Source organism: Pholcus phalangioides, unplaced genomic scaffold (genome assembly GCF_987345545.1).
Source record: "Pholcus phalangioides strain wild (caught in Gottingen) unplaced genomic scaffold, Ppha-v1.0 ptg000011l_1, whole genome shotgun sequence".
NCBI lineage: Eukaryota > Metazoa > Arthropoda > Arachnida > Araneae > Pholcidae > Pholcus > Pholcus phalangioides.
In genome coordinates, this window is record NW_028301604.1 from 17,592,685 (window position 1) to 17,616,226 (window position 23,542).

At 34.7% G+C, this 23,542-nt stretch overlaps 2 protein-coding genes across 2 annotated transcripts; one reads left to right on the forward strand and one right to left on the reverse strand.

Annotated features, from left to right (window-relative positions):
* The first annotated feature begins 302 nt into the window (after positions 1–302).
* LOC149080157 (cuticle protein 14-like) lies at positions 303–7,436 on the forward strand. The gene is made up of 3 exons (XM_089239184.1): positions 303–439; positions 1,703–1,801; positions 6,915–7,436. Exons 1-3 carry the CDS (start codon positions 431–433, stop codon positions 7,347–7,349), a joined length of 543 nt encoding a protein of 180 aa, XP_089095310.1. The 5' UTR covers positions 303–430; the 3' UTR covers positions 7,350–7,436.
* Positions 7,437–12,037: 4,601 nt separating this feature from the next.
* On the reverse strand, positions 12,038–17,812 carry LOC149080158 (adult-specific rigid cuticular protein 15.7-like). Its single transcript, XM_089238596.1, has 3 exons — positions 17,699–17,812; positions 14,526–14,618; positions 12,038–12,410 (listed from the first exon to the last, which is right to left on the reverse strand). The coding sequence occupies exons 1-3, from the start codon at positions 17,807–17,809 to the stop codon at positions 12,111–12,113; spliced, it is 504 nt and encodes a 167-aa protein (XP_089094722.1). The 5' UTR covers positions 17,810–17,812; the 3' UTR covers positions 12,038–12,110.
* Positions 17,813–23,542: the final 5,730 nt, after the last annotated feature.

The window sequence follows — 23,542 nt, forward strand, 5'->3', positions numbered from 1 at the left end:
GCTTTCTAAATCGGAACTATTGGGATAAAAGAAGTCAAGAAGATTCTTTTTTGCAGTTTGTATGTAACTGAAAATCGTAAACATTTATTTCATTAATACAAGACGCATGTGGAGGGGGGGGGGAATGGGGAGATCTAAGAAAAGTGAATATGTGTTTGAGAAGAGCAAAGGCGTGTTAGTTTTTCGTGATCGGCGTGCGGTGGTGGGATTTCTTTGTTTAGGCTACGTTTTTTCAACCTCACCCTAACCTTGTTGGCTCGGGCAATGAAAGTTGTATCTTTCTTCAACTAAAAAAGAGAGTGAGAGTGACTCCTTTTGTTCCGTTAACCAGCTCATAGCTGGTATTCCCTCCCACTACGAGTATATATAAAAAGAGAACGAGCCAATTTCTTTATAGTTACTCGCAAGTGGAATTTACAACTTGCTCGATATGAATCAGGTAAGGTGTGTTTTTTTTCATCTCGATAACTGCTTATTCTAATTTAATTGCTTAAAATTCAAAATATTTTGTTTTGATCAATTTCTATATTAAGACGAGAGAATATAATATTATGCAAATATAATGAGTGCCAATATGCATATATTGATGCCACTGAGAGCAAAGGACTTGCATTATATTTTAAATATTCAATATTTCTATATATTCCACCTACGTAATCTTCGTAGATAGCAACTTATTATTACTTTCATTGTGCAGTGGGATAAAGTCACGATCCAGCCCTGTGAAGTTATTCCAGCGTGCAACCGTTCTAACAGTTGTAACGTACGGGATGGTGTCCACGCCTTTTATTCACTGTGACGCAGATTTGCATGCGGTTTCTTCTTTTTCCCCAGGTTACATTTGCATGCATGGTGTTCCTTTTCTCCCGATAAATTTCAACAGGAATGCCGTTTTAACGTTTGCGGAGCGGCCGTTTCAAAACGCGCTAACGCGTTTGCGTTTCAAGTTAGACCATGCATTCTTTGATATCAATTGTTTGTATTGGTGTATACTATCACATCTTAAAGATTTCCCATCTTTTCTGCATCACCCTGTATATGTATCTCGATTGATAAACTCACACACCCATGTAACAGTCCCTTGAAAATAATATTAGTGATGAAATTGGATGAATTTTATTTTGATGAGAATCTAGAGATCGAGCTATTTCTTTTATAAATAATTTATAAAGTTTTATTCATGTTACCGTATTTTCTCAGAGTACTGCACTTAACACCAGCGTTCCAAATCATTGGTGGTCCGCTGGTTAAACCATCAGACCATCGAGAAAAAATTTTGGGTGGTCCCCCTTTCTGTGGTTTAGCGGACCAGTCCTGATGTCTGCCGACCAGTAGTATCTCATAGTCACTGGTCCGTGAGACTAGTTACTTTTATTTTTCAATTCTAACACTGCTTAACACTATAACTTCAGACATCCCTTTAAAGTTGAGATTCATTGTAAAGATCAATCTCAATCGCATTCGCTGATGAGGCGCTTACTTCACTAAAACTCACAGATATTCATTTCATGTTTGTTCTCACTGAGGTGCAAACACTTATTCCGAGAAATACGGTAATTATGAAGAGTGATATATAAGGGGACAGGCTAGTGAAACAAGTAAAAATTAAAATTGCATTTTTCTAAAGTTTTATTTATGATTTATGTGTGATACCATTTATTCTGAAATATTTAGACGATTTCTAATGTTGATATTTCTCCAGCTTGCATCGTACTTGGGCGTTTTACTGCTGGTAGCAGCTGGAAACTGTCAGCATGTTGAACATCCAGATGGAAGAAGTGACCACTTCAGTTCCAGAGATGTGAGTAATGTTGCAATCACAATCGATATTTTTTTTTTCTTTTTCATATAATTTTTCCCTGATATGAAGAATAAGGTTACGAAAACAACCCCACAGATATCTTAATCTTTCGAAAAGAAGCGAATAAAAACCCACTCAATATTTTTCTGAATGCAGCAGATTTAAGTCATAATCATAGCCTGTATTGACTAAGGCAAAAAGCCTCTTTAATAGCTGGCAACAGTACATACAGTACGACAACAATAATACAGAAATAAATTACAAAAACCATTTTACAAAAAACACAAATAATTAATATTTATAAATGATCTCTTCTGTTTGTGAGAGTTTATATAACTAGTTAGTAAAATACGTATTTTTTACAACATGCTAGTAACTATATAAATGAGAGAAAAAAATATTAATAAAGTGGAGAGATTCAGTTCTTAAATAGATCTCTATAGGATATTATATCAGACAACAAATGGAATAGGCAATTTTGACTTGGTTCACATTTTTTTTTAAAAGTAATGAAAGAGGCTGTATGACTGCGTGTGCCGAAATATGTGCATCTAAAGGAGTTGTAAGCCGAGCATGTCATTAGTATGTGAGATCAGGTTTCAAGTTCATTTGAGTTACAGTATGTACACGAAGCCGCTGTGGCGGTCGAACAGTCATAGTGAAGGACTCGCATAGCTAGGATCCGGGTTTGAACCCCACAGTCACCACAGGGGTGGTCGGCTGAAGTTGATTTTCTGTGATTCCCAACTACGGGGCGCAAATGCGAGCTCATTTCCCCGTTAAAAAGCCTCGCCACATAGAACCAGCGTGGCCTTTAGGATGTACGATTGGTGCGGTCGCACCGGGCCCCACACTTAAAGTAATAATGATGCCTTTCACAAACACTAGAATTTCGCATTTTCATCAATTTTTCTGAAATTATTTCTTCCATTTATTCTGATTTATAAAGTTTTATTCATGTTACCGTATTTGAAATGCGATATATAAAAGTATTTTTATTCTGAATTTTCATCAATTTCAAGAATTATTTATGGTGCTGAAATTATTTCTTTCATTTACTCTGAATTTTCGATTTCCCTCTCCCACAGCTTATATCCTCCCTACATAAAATTTGGAGCCGGGGGGGGGGGAATTATCAAGACGCCTCTGGCCCGTGTCTGGTAGGGGCGGCCCTGCAGAGGGCAACAGATGTACAACGGTACAAATATTCAACCATTACACTTCACTCAGAAAAACTGATGGCAAATGGCAGCGCTACACATAGACAAAACATTAAACAGAAACAAGCACGTTAGGGTAACAATACTTACACGCACATTCCGGCATGTACCAGTTCGTTAGAAATTCCGTATAGGAATGTACACGAGGTGCATGTATGGTCAAGTAGTAGTAGTAGTAGTATGTACACGAAACCTGCGAAGTGATTTCAAGAATTCTCCCGTTCATGAACAACCTGCTTGCACCAAAACGAATTTGCATGAGAATTCTTTTAAATTTAAGTGAAATATTGTAGTCAGTAAGGGGTAGCTTTCAAGACCAAAATTGCTTTTAAGTTGTTTGTAATGGGGTGAAAAGTTAGTGATCTGAATATTAGCTATGTCAGTTTGCATGTTTTGGATATCATTAAGTTTAAAATGACAGGAATATAGTGTTAGACAACAGCCGGGTCGCTTGAGTTCTTCAAAAACAATATCTACTGTTATCAATTATTTTTAACCAAATTTGCTAGCTAATTTTTTTTTTAGCTTCTACTCGCCTCATATCTATCACGAAGTTTTAAAAAGCATTGCTTTTCAAGTTTATTGTTTGACATTTCTTCAATCCTGAGCCAGTAACGTAATATTAATTTTGTAAGAAGTGCTGAAATGTGTAGATTCAAGTCCTCTTGAACAAATTACCGATAAAAAGAACTATCAAAGCTTAGTAGGAATTGTTCATAGAGCATGTTTTTTACACTTCAGTTTTGCTAAATTGTTCATTATCTAAAAAAAAATTGTGTGTGCACGAACAAATTGATATTACGCATTATTGTACGTGATAATGCGGTTTACATTGTAAAAGATATTTTCTGTGTCGATACTGTTCTAAAATCTCACTAGTGATCAAGGGCGTAGCGAAGGGGGGGGGGAGAGTTGGGGGCCTGGTCCCCCCCGAAATGTGAGAAAATGACCGAAAAAAGGGAAAAAGATGGCCAAATCTATTGTTCTATCACTTTGGTTCCCCACCCACCGAACGAAATTTTCGGTCACGCCCCTGCCAGTGATACTTAAATGATTTCTTAATCTGTCTAAACCTGGTGAAAATTCATTGCTATTTTATGGACTTGAAAACTTAATTTCTTATCATTCCACCAAAGAAAATAATTATGAAAGATGTCCCGGATTTCCAGTTAGGGTAGATTGTCAACAGCCTCACAATATCAATACTTGAAACAGGTTCCAAACGTTTACGGCCATAAAGTGGTATGCTAACCGCTCCGCTCCTAGACCATGCATTATTTAAAATATGAGTTTTTAATAGGGAAAGATAAAAAAAAACGAATTAAAGCAGAAACACTTTCTAAAATACAAAAACTAATAATGTAGATCGTTACCAATAGAAAGGCTAAATATTTTGAAATTACCAAATTAAATTTTGATATTCTCATTGTTTATTGACTTGTATTCGTAATCATAGTTTATGAAATTGTACTGCCCGCTTTGTATGAAAACAAATACTATATGATGGTTATATGGAAGCTCCTCACGGGATTCTCTAACTAAAGCACAAACGACTGAAGAATGGTTATGAAAAATATTGAATTCTATATCTTCTACATGATATTGGTTATTGGAAGAGTAGATTAACTTTCCCCAAGAATATCAAGAAGTCACAGCGAATAAGGCAAATACACAAAAAATACACAAACTCCTAATGCATTTCGACACACAACGGGTGTCCGCGGAAAAAATATTTAACCACTTATCACGCTGAGATTTGGTATCCAATTCTAGTGGGATCCGCTGTCAGTGTAATAAGTGGTTAAATATTTTTCCTCTGAGACGACACCCATTGTGTGTCGAAATGCATTAGGAGTTTGTGTATTTTTCGTGCATTTGCCTTATTCGTTGGTGACTTCTTGATATTCGTTATTGTTAGTGATTGACGTGCAATGATTGCGTATGATTTAATTTAAAAATTACTTGAATCTATGACTTTTAAAGTGACTCCAAAATTATTAAAATTAATTTTGCGATGTTATTTCATTTACTTCATATTTTCTAATAAAATACTGTACACAGTTGCATATTTACACATTTTGAAATGCCACAAATAGAACTGATGGAGAAAGTGGGAAAAATAAAATATATTTAGAAATCTAAAATCTCCCTATCGCAAATGGTATAAAAATTTGAATGGGTTAAAGTTTTCGAATATGAGTTCTTATGAATTTCGGCGAGTTTTCATTCCTTTTTCTTTCCATTTTGTGAATTTCTATTAACACCTGTCAAAGTATAACCACTTGAATGCATTTATGCAGATTCAGTTCTTCTTAACCCTGTAAGTATTTTTAAAATTTCCCTGATCTGCATTGTAATTGCCACAGTGGAAATCACTAAACTTTCGGAAAAAAATGCTACTTTTTTCCAGAAAGAATACTTTCTTCCGATTTCATGCAAGTGAAAATGCCCCCGCCCCCTAACTCATAGAATAATATTAGAAGAAAAAAAAAACTTTTATCTTTTTCTATTATTTATATTGTGCGCATATTCCTATGCTACCACGAAGGAAAGAAAAAAAACACCACCTGTCCCTTCTTCTGTTGTCAAACTTTTAACAAAAGCTGACTCCGCCACAGGGGCGTAGCCAGAAATTTCGTTCGGGGGGGACCAAAGTGATAGAACAATAGATTTGACCATCTTTTTCCCGTTTTTCTGTCATTTTCTCACATTTCGGGGGGGGGGGGGACTAGACCCCCAAGTCTGCACCCTTGGTACGCCCTTACTCCGCCACAACTGGCAGTTGATCTGATAGCAAGATCGGATCCAAGCGATTGCCCAACCCAAGAGCCCGAATAATTTGTTTGTCCCCTGAAATACCGGATGATCCGATCACCTACACAATGAGTCGCTTCTCCGACACAATGCTCTCGATCCACCTGCCTCCGCTCTATTCGAAGCTGAAGATATCTGCCCCGCTTCATTCGCAGTTAAAGATATCTGCCTCGGCTTTATTCGCAGCTGAAGATGCCTGCCTCCACTAATATCTACAGCAGTGGTTCTCAACCTTGGTAAGCCCACGGCCCAGTTTCATTCATTTTTGTGAGTGGAAGGCCCAGTCAAACATAAGACCAACGGCAAATGAATGAGGAAAAATAAAACGGCTGATCATTCGCGGCCCGGTATGAATGAGGTCAAGGCCCGGTACTGTGCCGCGGCCCGGCGGTTGAGAACCACTGATCTAGAGATCTAGAGGATTGGCGGTGGGAACGATCGCCCCTCCCAAGAGCCGAACAATATGATAAAAATGTGTCTGTTCCGTAAAATGCGGAATGATTTAACGAACTTCCACAATTCATCCCACCGACAACATCGCCCTAGATCCGCGCCTGTCTGACAGGTTGGCGAAGGGATGGAAAACATGTTCTTAGGCGAGACATCTTTAAAAACGTGTTTGGACTCGGCATTGTCGAAATAAGAGGTTCATAAGGAAGCGAGATATCTCGTAATTTCCGAAATACGAGGCATCAAGTTAGGCGAGATATCTCGTCATTGCCACTGTGAGGGTTAATCTTATGATGATTGAAAGGGTTAATATAAAAGTAATTAATATAAAAACTTAATCAATCAATTAATTATCAATTCAATATAAAAAAATTGCCACTGTGAGGGTTAATCCCAAGATTAAAAGGGTTAATACAGAAGCAGTACAATATAAATGATATAAGTTCATGACTAAATGGAAAAAAAAAACTTATCACGTGAAATATTTTATGCAGAAGAAATAAAAAATCGAACGAATTTAAATGTATTCAATGAGATTACTACTCTTTCACGGCAAAGGTTTCTTTAAATGCTCTGTTCTTTATTTTTTGTGGTTACACCTTTTGATCATGGCGTCATACCTTTTGCAGGATGCTGGAAATTTTAATTTCGGATACGATATAGGAAGAGCAGATGGGTCAAGAGATAGTCGACAAGAACGTGGTGACGTCTACGGGAATGTCGTTGGCTCTTATACCCTTCAGGATATAGATGGAAGATCACGGATAGTCGATTACACAGCTGGTGAAAATGGATTCCAAGCTGTGGTGCGAACGAATGAGCCTGGCACAGCAAATCAAAGCCCTGCTTTCGTTACGATTAACTCCGATGCTCCGAGAACAGCTTTTGGAGCCGGCCGTGTTCCAATAGCTCGACCAGCAACTCCGATCCGTCGCAATTACGCCAGACCATCGTATCGTCCGTATCGATCTCATTATAACTACGACCCATACCACCAAAACCACCATGGTTACAGGGGCTATTCTCATTCTCATTATAACTATGAAGATCCGTATTACTACTGAAAAAAATATGACGGGAATTTTTTTTTTCATTTGAATAAAAGGGCTTGAGTTTCGGCAAATTTTATACGCAAAGTACAAATTTTGGTGAGTGTGCTTGAGGTTCGTTGGTTATGAAGAAATATGTATCAACTGAAATTATTTCAAACAACAACCTACCGGCAGCTTCATTCATAAACTACGCATTCAATCGTGGTACCTGATGCAAATTAGAAACAAATTTAAAATCCAAAGCAAATTAAGATTGAGTCAATTAAAGTGTAATATAACATTTAATTTGGAAGATTAAATACATTTCTCGTAAGATATTTGAATAATTATCATTCTGAAAGTACAACATATATTTTTTAATGCATTTTCAGTTTATTTTGTAAGTGCTAATTACATTTTATTAGCGTTTGTAACTTAAATATTCAGTATTCTTTTACTTTTCTATATAGTTTTGCGGCTCTGTTTTCAAGTTCTTCTCTATTTAAAAATGTCGAAAAAAACGTGCATTCTACGATGCTTTTTTTTTGAATGCGAATGTATTTGCTCAGTTTATTTCACATTTGAAGTGTGAGTTATTAAAGAATTTCTGTGCATGCTATACGTATAATTGTTCATTTCTTATATTTATTTATTTCCACTCTTAATTTATTTCTGGTTAAAACGATTATTGTGTGTATTATTATACAGTGCAATTTAGAAGAACGTCTGATTTTTAATTTTTTGAATGCATTACAAATAGTATAAAATTCATCTTCGGTAAGAATATAAGTTTGCAATGAATGAGCTTTGACAATAATTTCATTCAATGAGCAAAACGATGGGAAATTCTACATTAAAACTTACATGCAAATTCTGCACATGGTTATTCAAAACTTTAAATGGTCACTTTTTTGAAAAATTTTACTCTAGTTATTGAAAGTTTACTTTTACAACTTTATAACTGAGCGTTCAACTAGAATTCTGGCGGTGGTGTATGACTCCTTATTGAAAGTACGAACTTAAGGGTTAGCAACTATTTATTAAACTATTAACAATTAAACATTAGTAATAGAGTCTGTTAATAAATTATATAAAATCAAGAATTAAGATCGGCATATTCAGCACGACCAGCGCGGATGCAGTGGCTAGAAGAAGAGGGAGGTAAAGAGCAGCGGCGCTTCCAGCTTGATTCCAGTTTATATGCAGATGGACTGCAGTGCCAGATGTGCACGTCACACAGCATGACAATTTGCATACGCCGCAGAATCACAATCTGTTTTTTTTTTTCATGTCATTCAATCCCCAATTGGTTTTCTATAATATGCACGCCTCTTGCTTTTTTCAATACATTTTCATTCCTTAACTTTTTAAAGACTGAAAAAAACCAATAGAATTTATGAAAGAAAAACAAATTTAAGGTAACACGAGAAATTTTATAAATTTAAAAATAAAAATTAAATCAACTATACGCAAGGTATCTATTGTTAAAGTGCACTTGTTCCGAGCTATCTAAAGCCTCAACCCCGTTCGTTAGAAAAATACAACCAATAAACTGATCGGTTGCATTTGCTCGAATGTAACCGATACGCATTTTGGCATTTTTCAAGTTTTGTAAAGATCACAATTTTATAGTGTAATTATCCCAGCCCTAAACAGGGGTTAAGCTATAAAAGTTTTATAAAAATTCTTTTATAAAACTTACGAATGCAACGAATAAGACACAACCTATCTGTTGCATTTGCGCCAATGTAACCGGTACTATTATTGGTTGCATTTTTCAAGTTTTATGAAAGAACTTTTATCAAACGTGAAAAATGCAACCAATAGTAGTACCGGTTACATTCGCGCAAATGCAACTGATAGTCTTATTGGCTGCATTTTTGAAGTTTTATAAAATAACTTTTATCAAACTTTTATAGTGTAATCCCAGCCTTAGATAGCTACGAAATCTGAAGGCGAAACACACTACACTAACGTGACGTAATTATCATGTCATGCCAGACACGTTGTGAATTCTGATTCGTGGAAATTATTGGACATGAAACTTCCCCGTCACAGAATTTCAACGAATCAGAATTCACAACGTCTCGGACATGACGCGGAATCATATCAAGGCAGTCTAGTTTGTTTCGGTCTTTAAGAGCGGCTTAATAAAATCAGCCGGGTTCCTAGGCTGTGATATTTGGTGAGCCCGCTCTATAGTAAATTTATAATCAGTGGACAAAAAGAAAGATAAGATATTCTTTCCGGGGTCCCCCGGGCTGGAACTCAGTCAGCTCCCACTTTTGTGGGGGCCATAGTTCTATCTATGTTTTTACATCAAACTACAGTGTAATAAGAGCTTAAAATGCTTAAATTGGAACGGGGTGGTGAAAAGTTTTTTAATATCATGGCAAATATCAGCTACCATCTGAGTTCTTAAAATAGCGAGTTCATGAGTCAAAAGCAGCACGTGACTTTAAAATCTGCACGCATGGCCAACACCTTCTATAGGAGAAAGCCTCCGCGCGAAGCTTTGACGTCACTGACTGAAGTCGTCCATTTCACCTAAGATGACTGGCTATTTCAGTGGCTATAATTTCACCTGTAACCATTGGATATAGCAGGCCGACTTATGCGAAATCTTTCTTTTTTTAGCAGTATATCCAACGACTATAGGTGAAATGGACGACTTCAGTGACGTCACGAGCTTCGCGCGGAGACTTTCTGCTATAGAAGGTGTTGGTATGCCGCGATAGGCTACCTAAAATTTCACAAATAAATATGTTACGTCATTACACCCGACTATGGAGTTTGATACACTGTCGTCTTCCACCTCTGCGCTACATCCTCTACCTAAGTTCTGCATAATCCGTCTTATTTCAACTTGAGTGCCCAATGATCTTGTTTGTTGCAATTTATGATGATTTGATCATTTTTGTCACACCACGGTCATTTTCTGCACAAGAGGGCTAATTTGACCGGGACCTACAATTTATCGCCGATTCCGAACAGCAGCCTTATTTATACTCACCGAGAGGTTGGTCCGCTTACCCGTCGGTGTTCTTGCAATTTCACAATTGTTTTCTGTAGTTCATCAGCTGTGATTAGGCCTTTTTGATGCCTCGCTAACGGGACCCGATTTTGACTTGATGGGGTCCTGGGCATAATAGATATTGGGGCGCCCTTGACTGTGGTCGAAGTGGTTTGGCACGTCAGCAAATATTGTGTCTATAAACACATAAAACAAAAGGAAATGCACTATTTTAATGAGAAATGTAATGTTAATTCTCCATGAAATAACTCACAATAAATGCTTTTTTTTGCACTCTCATGAGTAAAATCATGCCATCACAATCTAATTATTGAGCTATCTCAGCTTCAATACACAATAAAGCTAAGGATGACCGTTTTATTTGTAAAAAACTTGTGCGAATTGGTGATTTTATCCTTTTTAATAAGAAGAATGGTCTTCCTTTAGAACAGTTTGACGTTGGTGATGCTGTTAATGATATTCCAATGCTATCTCAACATTTAGAAGCGTCTCTTCTAAACCTTTAGCGTTATTTAACATTTGTAGCATTGTGTCACCAATCTGAACCAAGGATGAAAATTTTTGCAGTTCGTCTTACAAAGTATTTGCATGATCAGATGCATAAAGTTTTGCATTGCAAGTATACAGAATCTTCATGAGTATTTAACGATTTCATGTTGATCAAACATGCAAATTTTCTTGTCACAGTTTCATAAATCATTTTACTATCAAAAAGATGTGGAATTAAGGAATCGAACAAAAGACTGTGACACACTGAAACATATTTTTATCGTGGAGTTAACATTGCAATAGGTGCATTATATATGCTGTGTAAAGTCTATTACTGATTGGTATAATACTAAAATTGACACTCAATAGGGTTAGCTAATAATAGGCACTTTGGAAATAGTATGATGTGATTTAGGAAAAATTCTTTGATTTTCCAAAATTTTACAAAACAAAATTTATAAAAATGTTGAGTAAAATATATACTATAATAAATTTCGGGGGGGGGGTCCTTAAAACATGGGGCCCTGGGCAAATGCCCATTTTGCACATGCGAAAATCGAGCCCTACTAGCCACTGACCAAAAGAATTATAACGTATAAATTAGAACGTATTTCCAGAATCGGAAACACGCGTGCACTATGCACGTACCCTAATGCTGTTTTTTTCCCAACTTTCCTCCGTTTTTGGAATTTGAATATCTCAGTGAATATTGTACTTAGAAATTAGGAATTTTTTGTTGGCATTAAGAGAGAGACCTTGGGGCAACAACTTTCTAATTGGGATTTCGAGCATAAGTTGTCCGCATAAAACGTTAACAATTTTATTTTAATAGTTATACAACCTCTTGCAACATGAATAATATATCTGGATACTAAACGTTATTTGGATTCTTTTTCTAATTGGAAGTACGCCTCCAGGATCAATAGTTCGCCTGTAAAATGCCATACATCCTGTTACCTATACACCCTGTATATATATTTCTTTTGAAATTCAAATAATATTTTCATTCATCAGCTGTAGTGAAATCAACTTGAACTTGATTATTTTTATTTCAATAAAATTCATTTGATATTATATACCGTAATCATACAGAATGAAAGTAGCATATATTTTGCAAATTTTTTATTAAACAAGGTACCGTTTTCGTAATGGGAAATCGGTTAGTCTCGAAACTAAATAATATGTATGACTCATGAAATCAAGCAACAAAACTGATTTTATTCACAAATAATTTCCTCGGGCCACACACAGTATTATCTAAACGGATTTTACTAAATGTAGTAGTGTGGCACAGCATACATAGTGGCTCGGCGAACTCTAGCAGTAGGTGCATTCGAATAAAAACTTGCATCTGCTGGGCTCTGGTTATCGGTGCCTATTTCGTTGGTGCGTACTACTGCACGGAATCCCTCTTTACCCGCTGTATATTCTACTGTCCTCTGTCTACCATCTACGTCGGTTAGACTGTATGTTCCGACACGATTTCCATCATTGTCTCCGGATTCCTGTCTAGAATTCCTAGCACCATCAGCCCGTACAACATCGTAATGGAAATTATATCGTCCATCACCCTGTGTAATATAAAAATAAAAAGCAAATTACCAAAACATATATATTTGCAAATAGTAAATTTTGAATATAAAATTTGCGCTAACAATTTCGTTTCTGAACAATTTATTTTCCCCCGTGATATTCGAAGTATTATTGATGCATCAGTCCATGTTGCCACCATATCCGTTGAACAAAATCAATGAGATTAAAAAAATGGTGACTTTCACTGCCGTTGTTATGATGAAAGGATAGTTCCTGATAGCAGTGATCCGATGAAAATTGACTTCCCATGTGTGTTGTCCAGATTTGTAGAAGATCCCATGCATCTGAGACCCGTGGGATATTCCGGGTGTCTCATGTGTTAAGACGGCCCTGTGTTTGTCGTAAAATTCACATAAGTTCTGTGGTTCAAAAAAAGAATCCTTACTCCAATGGAATTAAAAGTTTCCAAAAAAAACAACTCTTTTTTTTTACGACCTATAATTTTCTGATAAAACGGGGAATAAAATACGACGTCTTATTCGAAGCCCAAAGTTTGAACCTGCTTCTGGTTTAAAAATGCAATGTAAAAAAACTCAAATAAATTGAATTTTAAACTGAAATGATGAAACACAAACCAATAAAACGCAGCGCCATCTTAACGCATGGGCCCGGGGCCTCAAGAGAAGAGGGGTCCTCACAAAAATGAGAACTAATTGAGATTTTTGACAATTTTTTATATAGGTAGGGCCTCAAAAAAACCAATTGATCCGGGGCCCATTATGCTTTGAATACGGCCGCTGTATGCCTCTAGGGGCGGGACAGCAATATATGATTGACATGCTCTGACTACGGCCCTGATAAAACGTGAAGTGACACCTAGTGGAAAGACTGTAGGTTTTGAGTGAAAGAGCACATAACTCTCAGGAAGATACTAAATGTTTCTTCCGGATTCTGGGATTTTTAAGGGTTTCCCTGACGTTTAATTCCTGGAAATTCCATAAGAGCTCTCGCGGAACCCTCGGGTTCTGCGGAACACCAGTAGGAAATCTAGGCCCTAGATCATAGTGACTTCACGTCCGCTATCACTGAAGGTGTTGACGAGCAGATGTGGTAGCCTAGGAAGTTAATTTCCCATGTACCACGACTCCTCAACCTGAAACTAACCTTTCATCAAAATCAACATGATAGGCAAGACGACATTTAACTGACTATTTTCTTCTATAAATATGTGGTACTTTTAGAAAATTCAGACTTTACTCGAAATTCATAGTAGATGAAGGGATGTTCCGTTTTGCTTGATTGTTTTTCGAGGCCTTTATCTAAACCAGTGATTCCCAACGTGGGCGTTAACGCCCCCTGGGGGCGATAGAATGTTCTAGGGGGTGGTAGAAGCTACGGGTTTAACATAGGATCCTATGGGTTAGATTGCGCTGGGGGCGATGGGAGAAAAAAGTTTGGGAAACTATGATCTAAATCAGTTTCCCAAACTTTTTGTTCCATCTCATCCCCTTCAGGAATTTTTTTCTCTCATCGTCCCCCAACTCAAGTGAACCCATAGGATCCTATGTTATACCCGTAGCTTTTATCGCTCCCCTGAATCCTTTCATCACCCACCAGGGGGCTATATTGCCCCCATTAGGAAATACTGATCTAAACTATTTAGTAAGTTGATATAAAATCAGTGCTCGGTTTAGCAACAGTAAACAGTGCTCAAAAAAACCCATAGTATTATTTTAATTAATTTTTTTTCTCTGTATCGCTGGCAAAATACAACTTATTGGGAAAATTAGGAATTTGGTCATAAAAAAAATTCAAATCTAATTTAAAGTACAAAATCGTTTCAGTTATTATTTTATATCTGAAAATTAGATAACTGACGAGCTAGAAAGTCTAGTTATTTATAATATAATCACGTGTTTGGGAATAGTGGAACTACAGATATATTTTCTGAAAATAAATTTAGGCAACGTTTAGCCATTCAATATTTTCGTCTTACAATAAATAATACATTATACCATTTTGGTAAACTTATAAATACTTAAATATAATATAATGTAGATATTCAATATTTCTCAAACAGGAAAACTTCCATGAAATCGAAATTTCTCAAACATTAATTAGAGTATTATAACTCAATAAAAATATGTGAGTACCTGATGTTGTCGGAAGATCGTGCTAGTACCATCTGGATGATGAATGGCTTGACAATGAGCAGCAGCAAAAAGACCAACAATGATTGTCAAAACCTTTTCACAAAAAAAACATCAGATGTTATTCATTTCAATGTACGATAATCAACGTTAAAAAGAATGATAGAAAACAACGGACATAATAAATAGTATCATCAGTTTAGTGGAATTGATGATGAATGTGAAGAGAAAAAGTTCAAACCAACGTTTCATTTGTCATATACGGAAAACAAAATGATTAATCAACACAAGTTCATAAAAATTGTGTGGAGTTAAATAAAATTCATCTTCTAACTTCATTTCTTTAACACCCTCAGAACCTAAATGTTGCTTTCGGAACAAAATACGAATTTTGACTGATATCAAACTTGCAGGGGTGACTGGTAATTAGCAGACTAACCTTCGGTTCTAATGGGGCCTAGGTTAATATTTCAGCTCCGGGGTGCATGGATATCTCTAACGCCATTTGAAGTCTCGGCTATTAACTGTTTGGTGCCGGTCGTATGGGTTCTATGACAGTAAGCTGCTACAAGAAGTAACAAAAGTCGAATCTAAGAACATGAAATGACTATGGTACAACAAGGTTAAGGCGACTTGACACCTTTGAAACTTCAAGAAAGCGATTTTGAGATTTTTATTTTAGGGAAAATAAACATTAAGGCAACAATTCAGATCATCGTTCTTAACTTTTGTAACTTCCTTCTAACCTTCAACAACAAGTGGCAATACAGAACTTTGAACTTTCAAATCGAAAAAGTGTTTTTGGAACTAAATATATATATATATATATATATATATCGAAAAAGTGTTTTTGGAACTAAATATATATATATATATATATATATATACATTTTTTTATAGTTTTTTCGGCAAGATTCTTACACAGAAGAAATATAGATACTGCATATATATATTTTTTAAAGATACTCTATATTAATTTTTCTAGTTATTTTTTATTCAGCTTCAAATATTAAAACATTGAAGTTCTATGTTGATGTGCTGTAGTCTTTTTTTTTTGAGAATTTCATTTGAAAAAGAAGGAAACAGAAAATAATTTTGTGTGATCAAACCATGGCTTATATTTATGTTGAGCTCAACTGCAGAACTACATAAAACAGCAATTTTCATAAAAATGTACTGTATGTAGTTATCGCTCATTCCTTTCTTTCAAGTAAAAAATATTTCTTATGGTTTATTTTTCTTGAATTGTATTATTACGAATCTTTTAAAGAATTTCGCTTCTCAAACTAGAAATCCGGAACGAAAATATTTATGTAACCATGTGAAACGAAAGATTTATTACAGGCGAACAAACTTGATTATGGAGGAACAATATCGCTTGAGAATGCTCTATCAATCGTTCGCGACACATTTTAGTAGCTATTATGATCGACAAATGTAGAAAATTGTTCACTTTTCATTCCAGACTGAGTGCCAAATTATCCAGATAGTACTACTCACATAAATACTTAGATCTGGAATCAGTTTCTGGACAAACAAGAAAAAATGCATTTTATATAAAGGAGCCTGTAATCAAAGTTGGAAGTTTGAATCTAAAACAAGTATCATCAATAAACATTTTTTCTATTTCGAACCAGTAGAGCGAGAAAATGCTATTGAGCGATAGACAGATTTAATCTTATCGTAATCTATTATTTTTCTGCTCCTTAACTTATTCACGTTGTGATTGACACAAGAAACCAGTACGTATAACATTTTGAAAGCGAAAAACTTTATTTCAAAAATATTTTGCTATTCCTGTACAGAATAGCAGTTTTTGAGACACTTAGCTTACTACAAAATACTACTGGAGTATTACGTCGTAGCATGAGATTCATAAAACTTCTTTTATTAAGGCAGATATTATTTAAACTAAATGTTGATTTCCCTAAATATAAGAACATCCCTGTCAGTAACTATCCAGTAAAATGTGCATCTTAGCAGCAATGAAATCTGCATTTTGAAAAAATAAATTTATGCAGGGTGCGTAGGCAACAGGACGTATGGTATTCGACAAGTGAACAGCTGATCTTAAAGGTATAACTTTCAATTAGAAAAAGTATTTGAATAACGTGTACGTAGTACTCAAATATGCCATTCATGTTGCAAGAGGTTGTATAGTTATTAAAATAAAATGTTAACGTTTTGTACGGACACCTTGTGCTCAAGAACCCAATTACACACAGTTGTTTCCCTCCTCTGTCGCTTCTGATGCCAACAAAAAAATTCCAAGTTTCCAATTACAATATTTGCTGGGATATTCGAATTCGAAAAACCGAAGAAAATTGGGGGAAAACAGCATTAGATGTGGGTAAAATGGTTTACACGTATTTAACACTGTTTTTTTTTCCCAACTTTCCTCCGTTTTTCGAATTCAAATATCTCAACGAATATTGCACTTAGAAACGTTGAATTTTTTTTTTTTTTTTTTGCTGGCATCAGGAGAGACAGGAAAACAAGTTTTTAATTGGGTTCTTTAACACAGTGTACGTATGAAAAGTTAACATTTTTATTTTAATAACTATATATACAACCCTTTGTCTCATGAATGACATATCTGAGTTACTACACGGATACTTCTTCTAACTAGAAGTATGCCTCCTAGGATCAACGGTTCACCAGTAAAATACCATTCTCCCTGTTACTTATGCACCCTGTATAATAACTATTTATTCTATTTGTTTGTTGCTATTTTTATACAATTTTCCGTTCGATATCCTACTCTGAAAGTTCGATTTTTCAGCTACTGTACATTCGTTCATAAATGAAAAAAAACATTTATTTTAAGGGAAGATCATATAAAACATGAAAATAAATGAAAAAGTAATCAAATAAGCAGACAGATAAAGCGGAAATGATTAATTTCATTAATATGTAGGAAATGGAATGTTATAAATGAAACGGATTAATTTCACTTTTCTCTCTCCAGTTGGCTCTAGCTGACATTTTTCTCATAAGAGAGCTGGCTAATTAGGTAGTAACTTATGTAAGTACACAAGCTTAGTAATAAGCTTAATTTAATCTTTGGATTTGAAGTACGGAAATTTCCATACAGCAATAAATGAAGTTATTAAAGGAAAATAAATCTCGCACACGATTTAAACATAAGTAAGTAGGGGCTTTTAGTAAGTACATACCAACAAAGAATTCATCTTCAGAAGTTGCAGCCGGAAGCTTTTCCTGTCAATCCAGAGTTTGACTGATTCGTCTATCAAGTTGAGATGTGTTGTGAACGCAATTTTAAGCATCGTTTTTATATCCATTTTGGAAAGTATAGAAAGCAGTAATAAAAAAAACCTTGAAAACGTAATACGGAGGCTTCTACCTAAGGCCGCACACCCTTTCAAAATCTTGAATCATTAACAAGAATGAAAAATAAAGGGTGAAAGTGATTCACAAGCACTCATCAAGATATTGTTTTCTAAATACGCCCATACAAAAACCATTTATTCAATTTGTCTTTAAATGCGATTTAGGTCATATCTACTCTCTGTCATATCCAAAAACAGATTGGCACGGAAAAAAAAACCCTGTGATATTTGGTTTTGTTGAACGGGAAAAGATGCAAAAAATATAAATATAAAATTATATTTTACATCGAATAAAATGGGAAAACGAGTGTATTTTATGCTTGTGTACACTTATGCATGTGCGAAAATATAATAAGTAAATGTAGTTGTGTGAATATGAATTGTTTTAGTGGTGTCATCTGCCATTTGTAAAAAATACCAGGTTTGATTTTCTAATATACAGTTCACACATTCAGTGAACTAACTTTTGTTGCCTTCAAATACGCTTCAAATTAAAGGCATTTTTCATAATGTATGCAATAAAATTTCATAGTTGTTTTACAGAACTGAATGAAGTCATGATTGGTAAAACCGATACACACATTCTTGATGTTATTCAGTTCGGCAAGCTTTTTGGTCACAGTAAATCTATCAGTATTTGGTATCCTTTCAGCCAAAATTTTCCAATATATAAATTTAACAAACAACCGAAACAACCTTGATACCTCGCTACAATGATACTTGATATAACGATAAATCCCTCTACAACGATTTTTTTTCGAGTCCTGTTTGGAATTGCCTATAGTCTAATGATAAACTCATTTCGATACAACGATATCCTTTACTACCTACCATAAATTCCTCTATAATGATATTTTTTACGATATTTCAAAACCGCTACAATGATATTCTTTATATTTTACTCAAAATCACTATCAATATATTTTTAAATTCCTCACTAGTTGTTGTTCCTTCGAAAATGTTTAATAACATCGGTATTTTGCGCTATCTACCGTCCGAAAGTGTTAATGAAGTTACCGTGAAGCTACTTTCTGTGTAGTACGCAAAAATTTTGTGCGTGAAACTACTTTATATGGAATGAAACAATTTACTGAATTTATTCATCAACCAATGAATTAGATTATTTTGCTATGAATAAATACTTATAAATAAATTTTACCATAGTATTAACAACGTAAATTCAGAAGAGGTGCCTGCCACAAACAGCATAAATTTGATGGTGCCTGATGATAATGATGCCTCTCGATATGAAGATAATCCATATACAACGATATTTTTTTGGTCCACAGATTATCGTTACATCGAGTTTTCACTGCAGTTTTAGGTCATGTCTGTAATTAGGTCTACTGTAAATGATGAAATATGATGTACAAAATTTCCGTTAATGTTAAGCAGAAGTTGGTGTTTGTACAAAAAAAAAAGTTATTTGTAACTAAACAAATTTAACAAATATTTAACGAAGCACAAATATAATTATGTAAACACATCACTATACTTCATTAACAGATATAATTCCCGTTAGCTGCAGTTTCTACTGCAAATATATACGAAATAATCACTTTTCGATTTGATGGGAAAAAATGTATTGTGTTATAGGATGATTTGCTCCGTTCGTGTACTTGAGGCTATCGAATTAAAAAAATTTTATCATTCTACTTTCTATTAAAATGTAATGGGCATTATATAGTGTGAGCTTCTTTTACTCCTGCTTATGAAATATGAATATAAAATGAGCCCTTTAAGAATCTTATATTGATAGTACTGTAGTTTTTTCATTTTTGGATACAATTTTAATGACACGTTCAACGAAGGGACAGTAAATATATTTCTCGTTAATGAAGAAAATGTATTTCTATGAGCATCGAGACAGCATGGTTCACTTAAAAGCTATTGAAAAAAATTCATAGAAGTTTCGAACAAATCTCTAAAAATATCAACGTGTGTCCAACCACCTTTAAAACTGTAACTGTGAACAGAGTTTTATTTATTTATGCCAAAACTTACCGCGAAGGAAAAGTAACAAAAATGTAAATCACTCGTTTTTTAGTATGTAAACTAGATGTCACCCAAGTGTTAAATCATTAAACATTTGTCTGCAAGAATTGTTTTGATGATTGTGAAAAAAAGTGAAAAGACAAAAATGGCTTGTATACGATACTCATTTGAATATTTAAAACAAAAAAAAAAACATCCGGAACCTTGAAAAGGGCGCGAATCCTTAATTTACGTTTTTACTTTTTCCGTTGTCTGTAGGAGGTAAGGAATATTATAGAGAAAAGGGGGATTCCCTCTCTTAATAAATAGACACTTAAGAGGAAAAGCAAACACACGAGACAATCATTTTACAGCAGCTATCACCTGAAAGTATGCATTTTCACTTATTCTTCCGGTTATGATAAAGTTTCTGTAAACCACGCCTTGACCTTGCGTGAAGCATAATATATCTGTGAAAAGTTTCTGGTTGGTAGTCCCAACATTCACTTTCACATGCGCATTTCTTTTCATGTAACAAATAAGATTATGCTGGCTTGCCAGAGAATTTTTTCTTATTATTCATTACGTCATTTTTTTAAATACATCATACGGTTAAAATTGGAACCAACTAATACCAGATTTTTTTTAAACTAATTTTTCAGATACGATATTATATGCCATTATGGGAAAACTTCAGTTTTGGGCATTGAACAGGGCCGTCTTTAAAGCATCATATGTCCCAGCACCAAGTGATTTTTCTGGGCTCCCTATCTGGCTAGAAATGCTTGCCTACCACTTTACATAATCTCACTCTCGAAAATTTTAACAAGATCTCATTTTTATGAGGTCCCTCTGCTCATTAGGTCCCCGAGCCGTGTCCGGGTGGGCCCATGCGTTAAGATGGTACTGGCGTTGAATTTATACAGCATGTTCAGAGAGAGAGGAAGTCCTCACCCAGGAATTTTTTTTCTCAATTGTTGGTCGTAGAAATAAACTTCCAATTAATAAAGATGCTTTAAAAGAGGAAAAAATTCATATAATGCCAGATTTACGTAAATCAATCGATTTTAAAAATTACAAAATCTAACTTTTTATATGTTCCCTCAGTTTCTATAGTTATATCAGAAAAAGTTTGTCCTTCCAGAAATATGTAAAACAAAAAAAATTTCATTGAGTATAAATAGTCCAAGATATTGATTTTCAAAGTTTGAGTGGAATTCAAGGGTAGTTCTCAAATCGAACAGCAAAGCAGTTAAATTTGTACTTGACCAAATAGTGAGATATTGATTTCAAATACGTATCTGATGCTAATCATTTGAGTCGCACCGCGGTCATTTTCTGCACACGAGGGCTAATTAGACCGGGACCTGCAATTTATTGCTGATTCCGAACGGTAGGCTTGTTTTTTTATACTGATCGAGAGGTTGGTGCGCTAACCCCTCGATGGGAGACTCCCTGCGGTAGCAATTTTTTCCTGCGGTCAAGTCGCCGTTTTTTTTTGTTGTACCCCTGTGTCAAGAAAGTTTTCTGACAAGGACGAATCGTGTATCGAACTCGCGACACCTCTAAACATCCTTTGGTACTTTAGGCGGGTATCTTATCGACCTGGGCTACCGCGCCCTCTGATGTTAATACATTTAGTTATTATAAATAGATTTCTGTTTTTGAATTTTTTTATCAATGCAATTCGATACATTAATTGATTGCAAACACGTAGTTAATTAATTTTATTCGTTAATTTCGGCATACGAAATGTGTAGCAAAATTGTTAGAAAATTTCACTTAGGCCGGAATAACACTATAAAAGATTGATAAAAGTCCTTCAATAAAACTTGAGAAATGCTACCAATAAGATCATCGGTTGCATTTTCTAGAATGTAATCAATAATCCAATACGTGGAATTTTTCATGTGATACGAAGGCCGGTTGTATCAAATAAATTTAGAGAGAGACATTACGCTCTTGAAAATAATTACTCTTAACTCCATTTATTTGATACAACCGGCCTTCGTGTATCACATGTTTTTTTTTTTACAAAAGTATTTTTATCTTTTAAACTTTTATAGTGTAATCCGGGCCTTACTAGTAAATCGCAAGTGACTGACACCGAGTGATATCAAAGGGGGGGGGGGGGGAATCAACCTCTAATTATTCCAATATTTGTATTTTTACACTGACAATTCAATAACTGCTAAAAAGATGGCTTCCAAAAACCGAATAAAAATCTAAAAATCGCAAACTTTGCAAATATTTCGCTCAGTTCACTTTTTGTCATACGGTTTGAAATTTGTTATGTTTGCCATATATATTACTACAAAAACAAACTTTTTCTACACGCTGGAGAAAACATAAAAAGTTAAATTTTGTAATTTTTCAAAAATAAATTTGTTTATGCAAAAGTCCCATAATATAAATATCTACTTCATTTAGGACATTTTTGCAATTGAAACATTTTGTCTATGACCAACGGTTGAGAAGAAAGACCCGAGTAAGGACTTTCTGGATACGCTGTATGTTAAGAAAAACTGGGTACAAACCTGCCAATCTCACAATTTCTTTGATTAAATAATTCTCAACCATGAAAACAACGCGTTTTAAACTGTTCATTCATACATTTTTCTCTCAAACTAGTTATTTTTTAACTTTTCACTCAAATATAGAGACTTTCTCGAATAAAATGAATCGCAGTATTTTGCTAAGCTATTTCTTCTGCTCTAGGAATAGGCATAGATAATTATGATAGGCCTGATCAAGTGTCTTTAAAACGAAGTCTAAGTATATAGTATAGTTATGTGTGTGTTGTATGATTTATTTTTTTTTCATCATCCATTTTACATGAAAATTTGAAATGATTTCTATAAATACGCGAATTCAATACAAGAACAAAGAAAGCATAAAGGTGACATTCATATTACTATTATTAAATAATTCCATGATAATCATAAAAACACGTATATATGATAAAATATTAAAATTATATTTGAAAAATGTCCCGTTTTTCTTTTTTTATGAAAATTTTGCTTCTCATTGTTGTTCTGATTGGAACATGTTCAATTTTATGCAACGATAGGAACATGTTCAATTTTATGCAACGATAGGAACACGTTTGGTCAAAACACTCATTTCAGCTCATATACGAGCATCTAGCCATAATTTACCTTTTTTTGGATAGCATTGTAAAATAACAATATAAGTACTTTATGACATCATAAAAAAAATTGGAATTTTTTTCGGATATAAATAGTATAAGTTCAGTCACTTAAAATAGATATAACGATATCCAAACAAATGCAGCAAATCATACAGTGAGTGCATCCGGGTAATTTTCTAACTTTATAAGAATACCCGAGATATTTTGACGCACAATTTCGAAATTTATGCATCGGAACAAAATCTCAGCCTTTGAACCTTCAGATGAAAGAAACCCGATGTGTGAGGCCGGTATTATACTATAAAATTATGATAAAAGACCTTTTATAAATATTGAAAAAAAACAACCAATAAAGCTGATAGGTTACATTCGAGTAGATGCAACCAATAAGCCTATTGGTTACATTTTTCATGTTTTATAAAAGTACCTTTATAAAACTTTTATAGTGCAATCCCTGCCTTATACACAGATATACCAAAGTTACTGCATGTTTCTGCGAATATAATCTGTTATTCTAGGGCAGGAGTACGCAACCTTTTCAGTCC

Coding starts and splice junctions, on each gene's coding strand:
- LOC149080157 (XM_089239184.1), top strand. Junction 1,802..6,914: donor ACCACTTCAGTTCCAGAGAT/GTGAGTAATGTT, acceptor TACCTTTTGCAG/GATGCTGGAAATTTTAATTT.
- LOC149080158 (XM_089238596.1), bottom strand. CDS start 17,809: ATGCTTAAAATTGCGTTCACAACACATCTCAACTTGATAGACGAATCA. Junction 14,619..17,698: donor TGAAGATGAATTCTTTGTTG/GTATGTACTTAC, acceptor TTTTGTGAAAAG/GTTTTGACAATCATTGTTGG. Junction 12,411..14,525: donor CGATCTTCCGACAACATCAG/GTACTCACATAT, acceptor TATATTACACAG/GGTGATGGACGATATAATTT.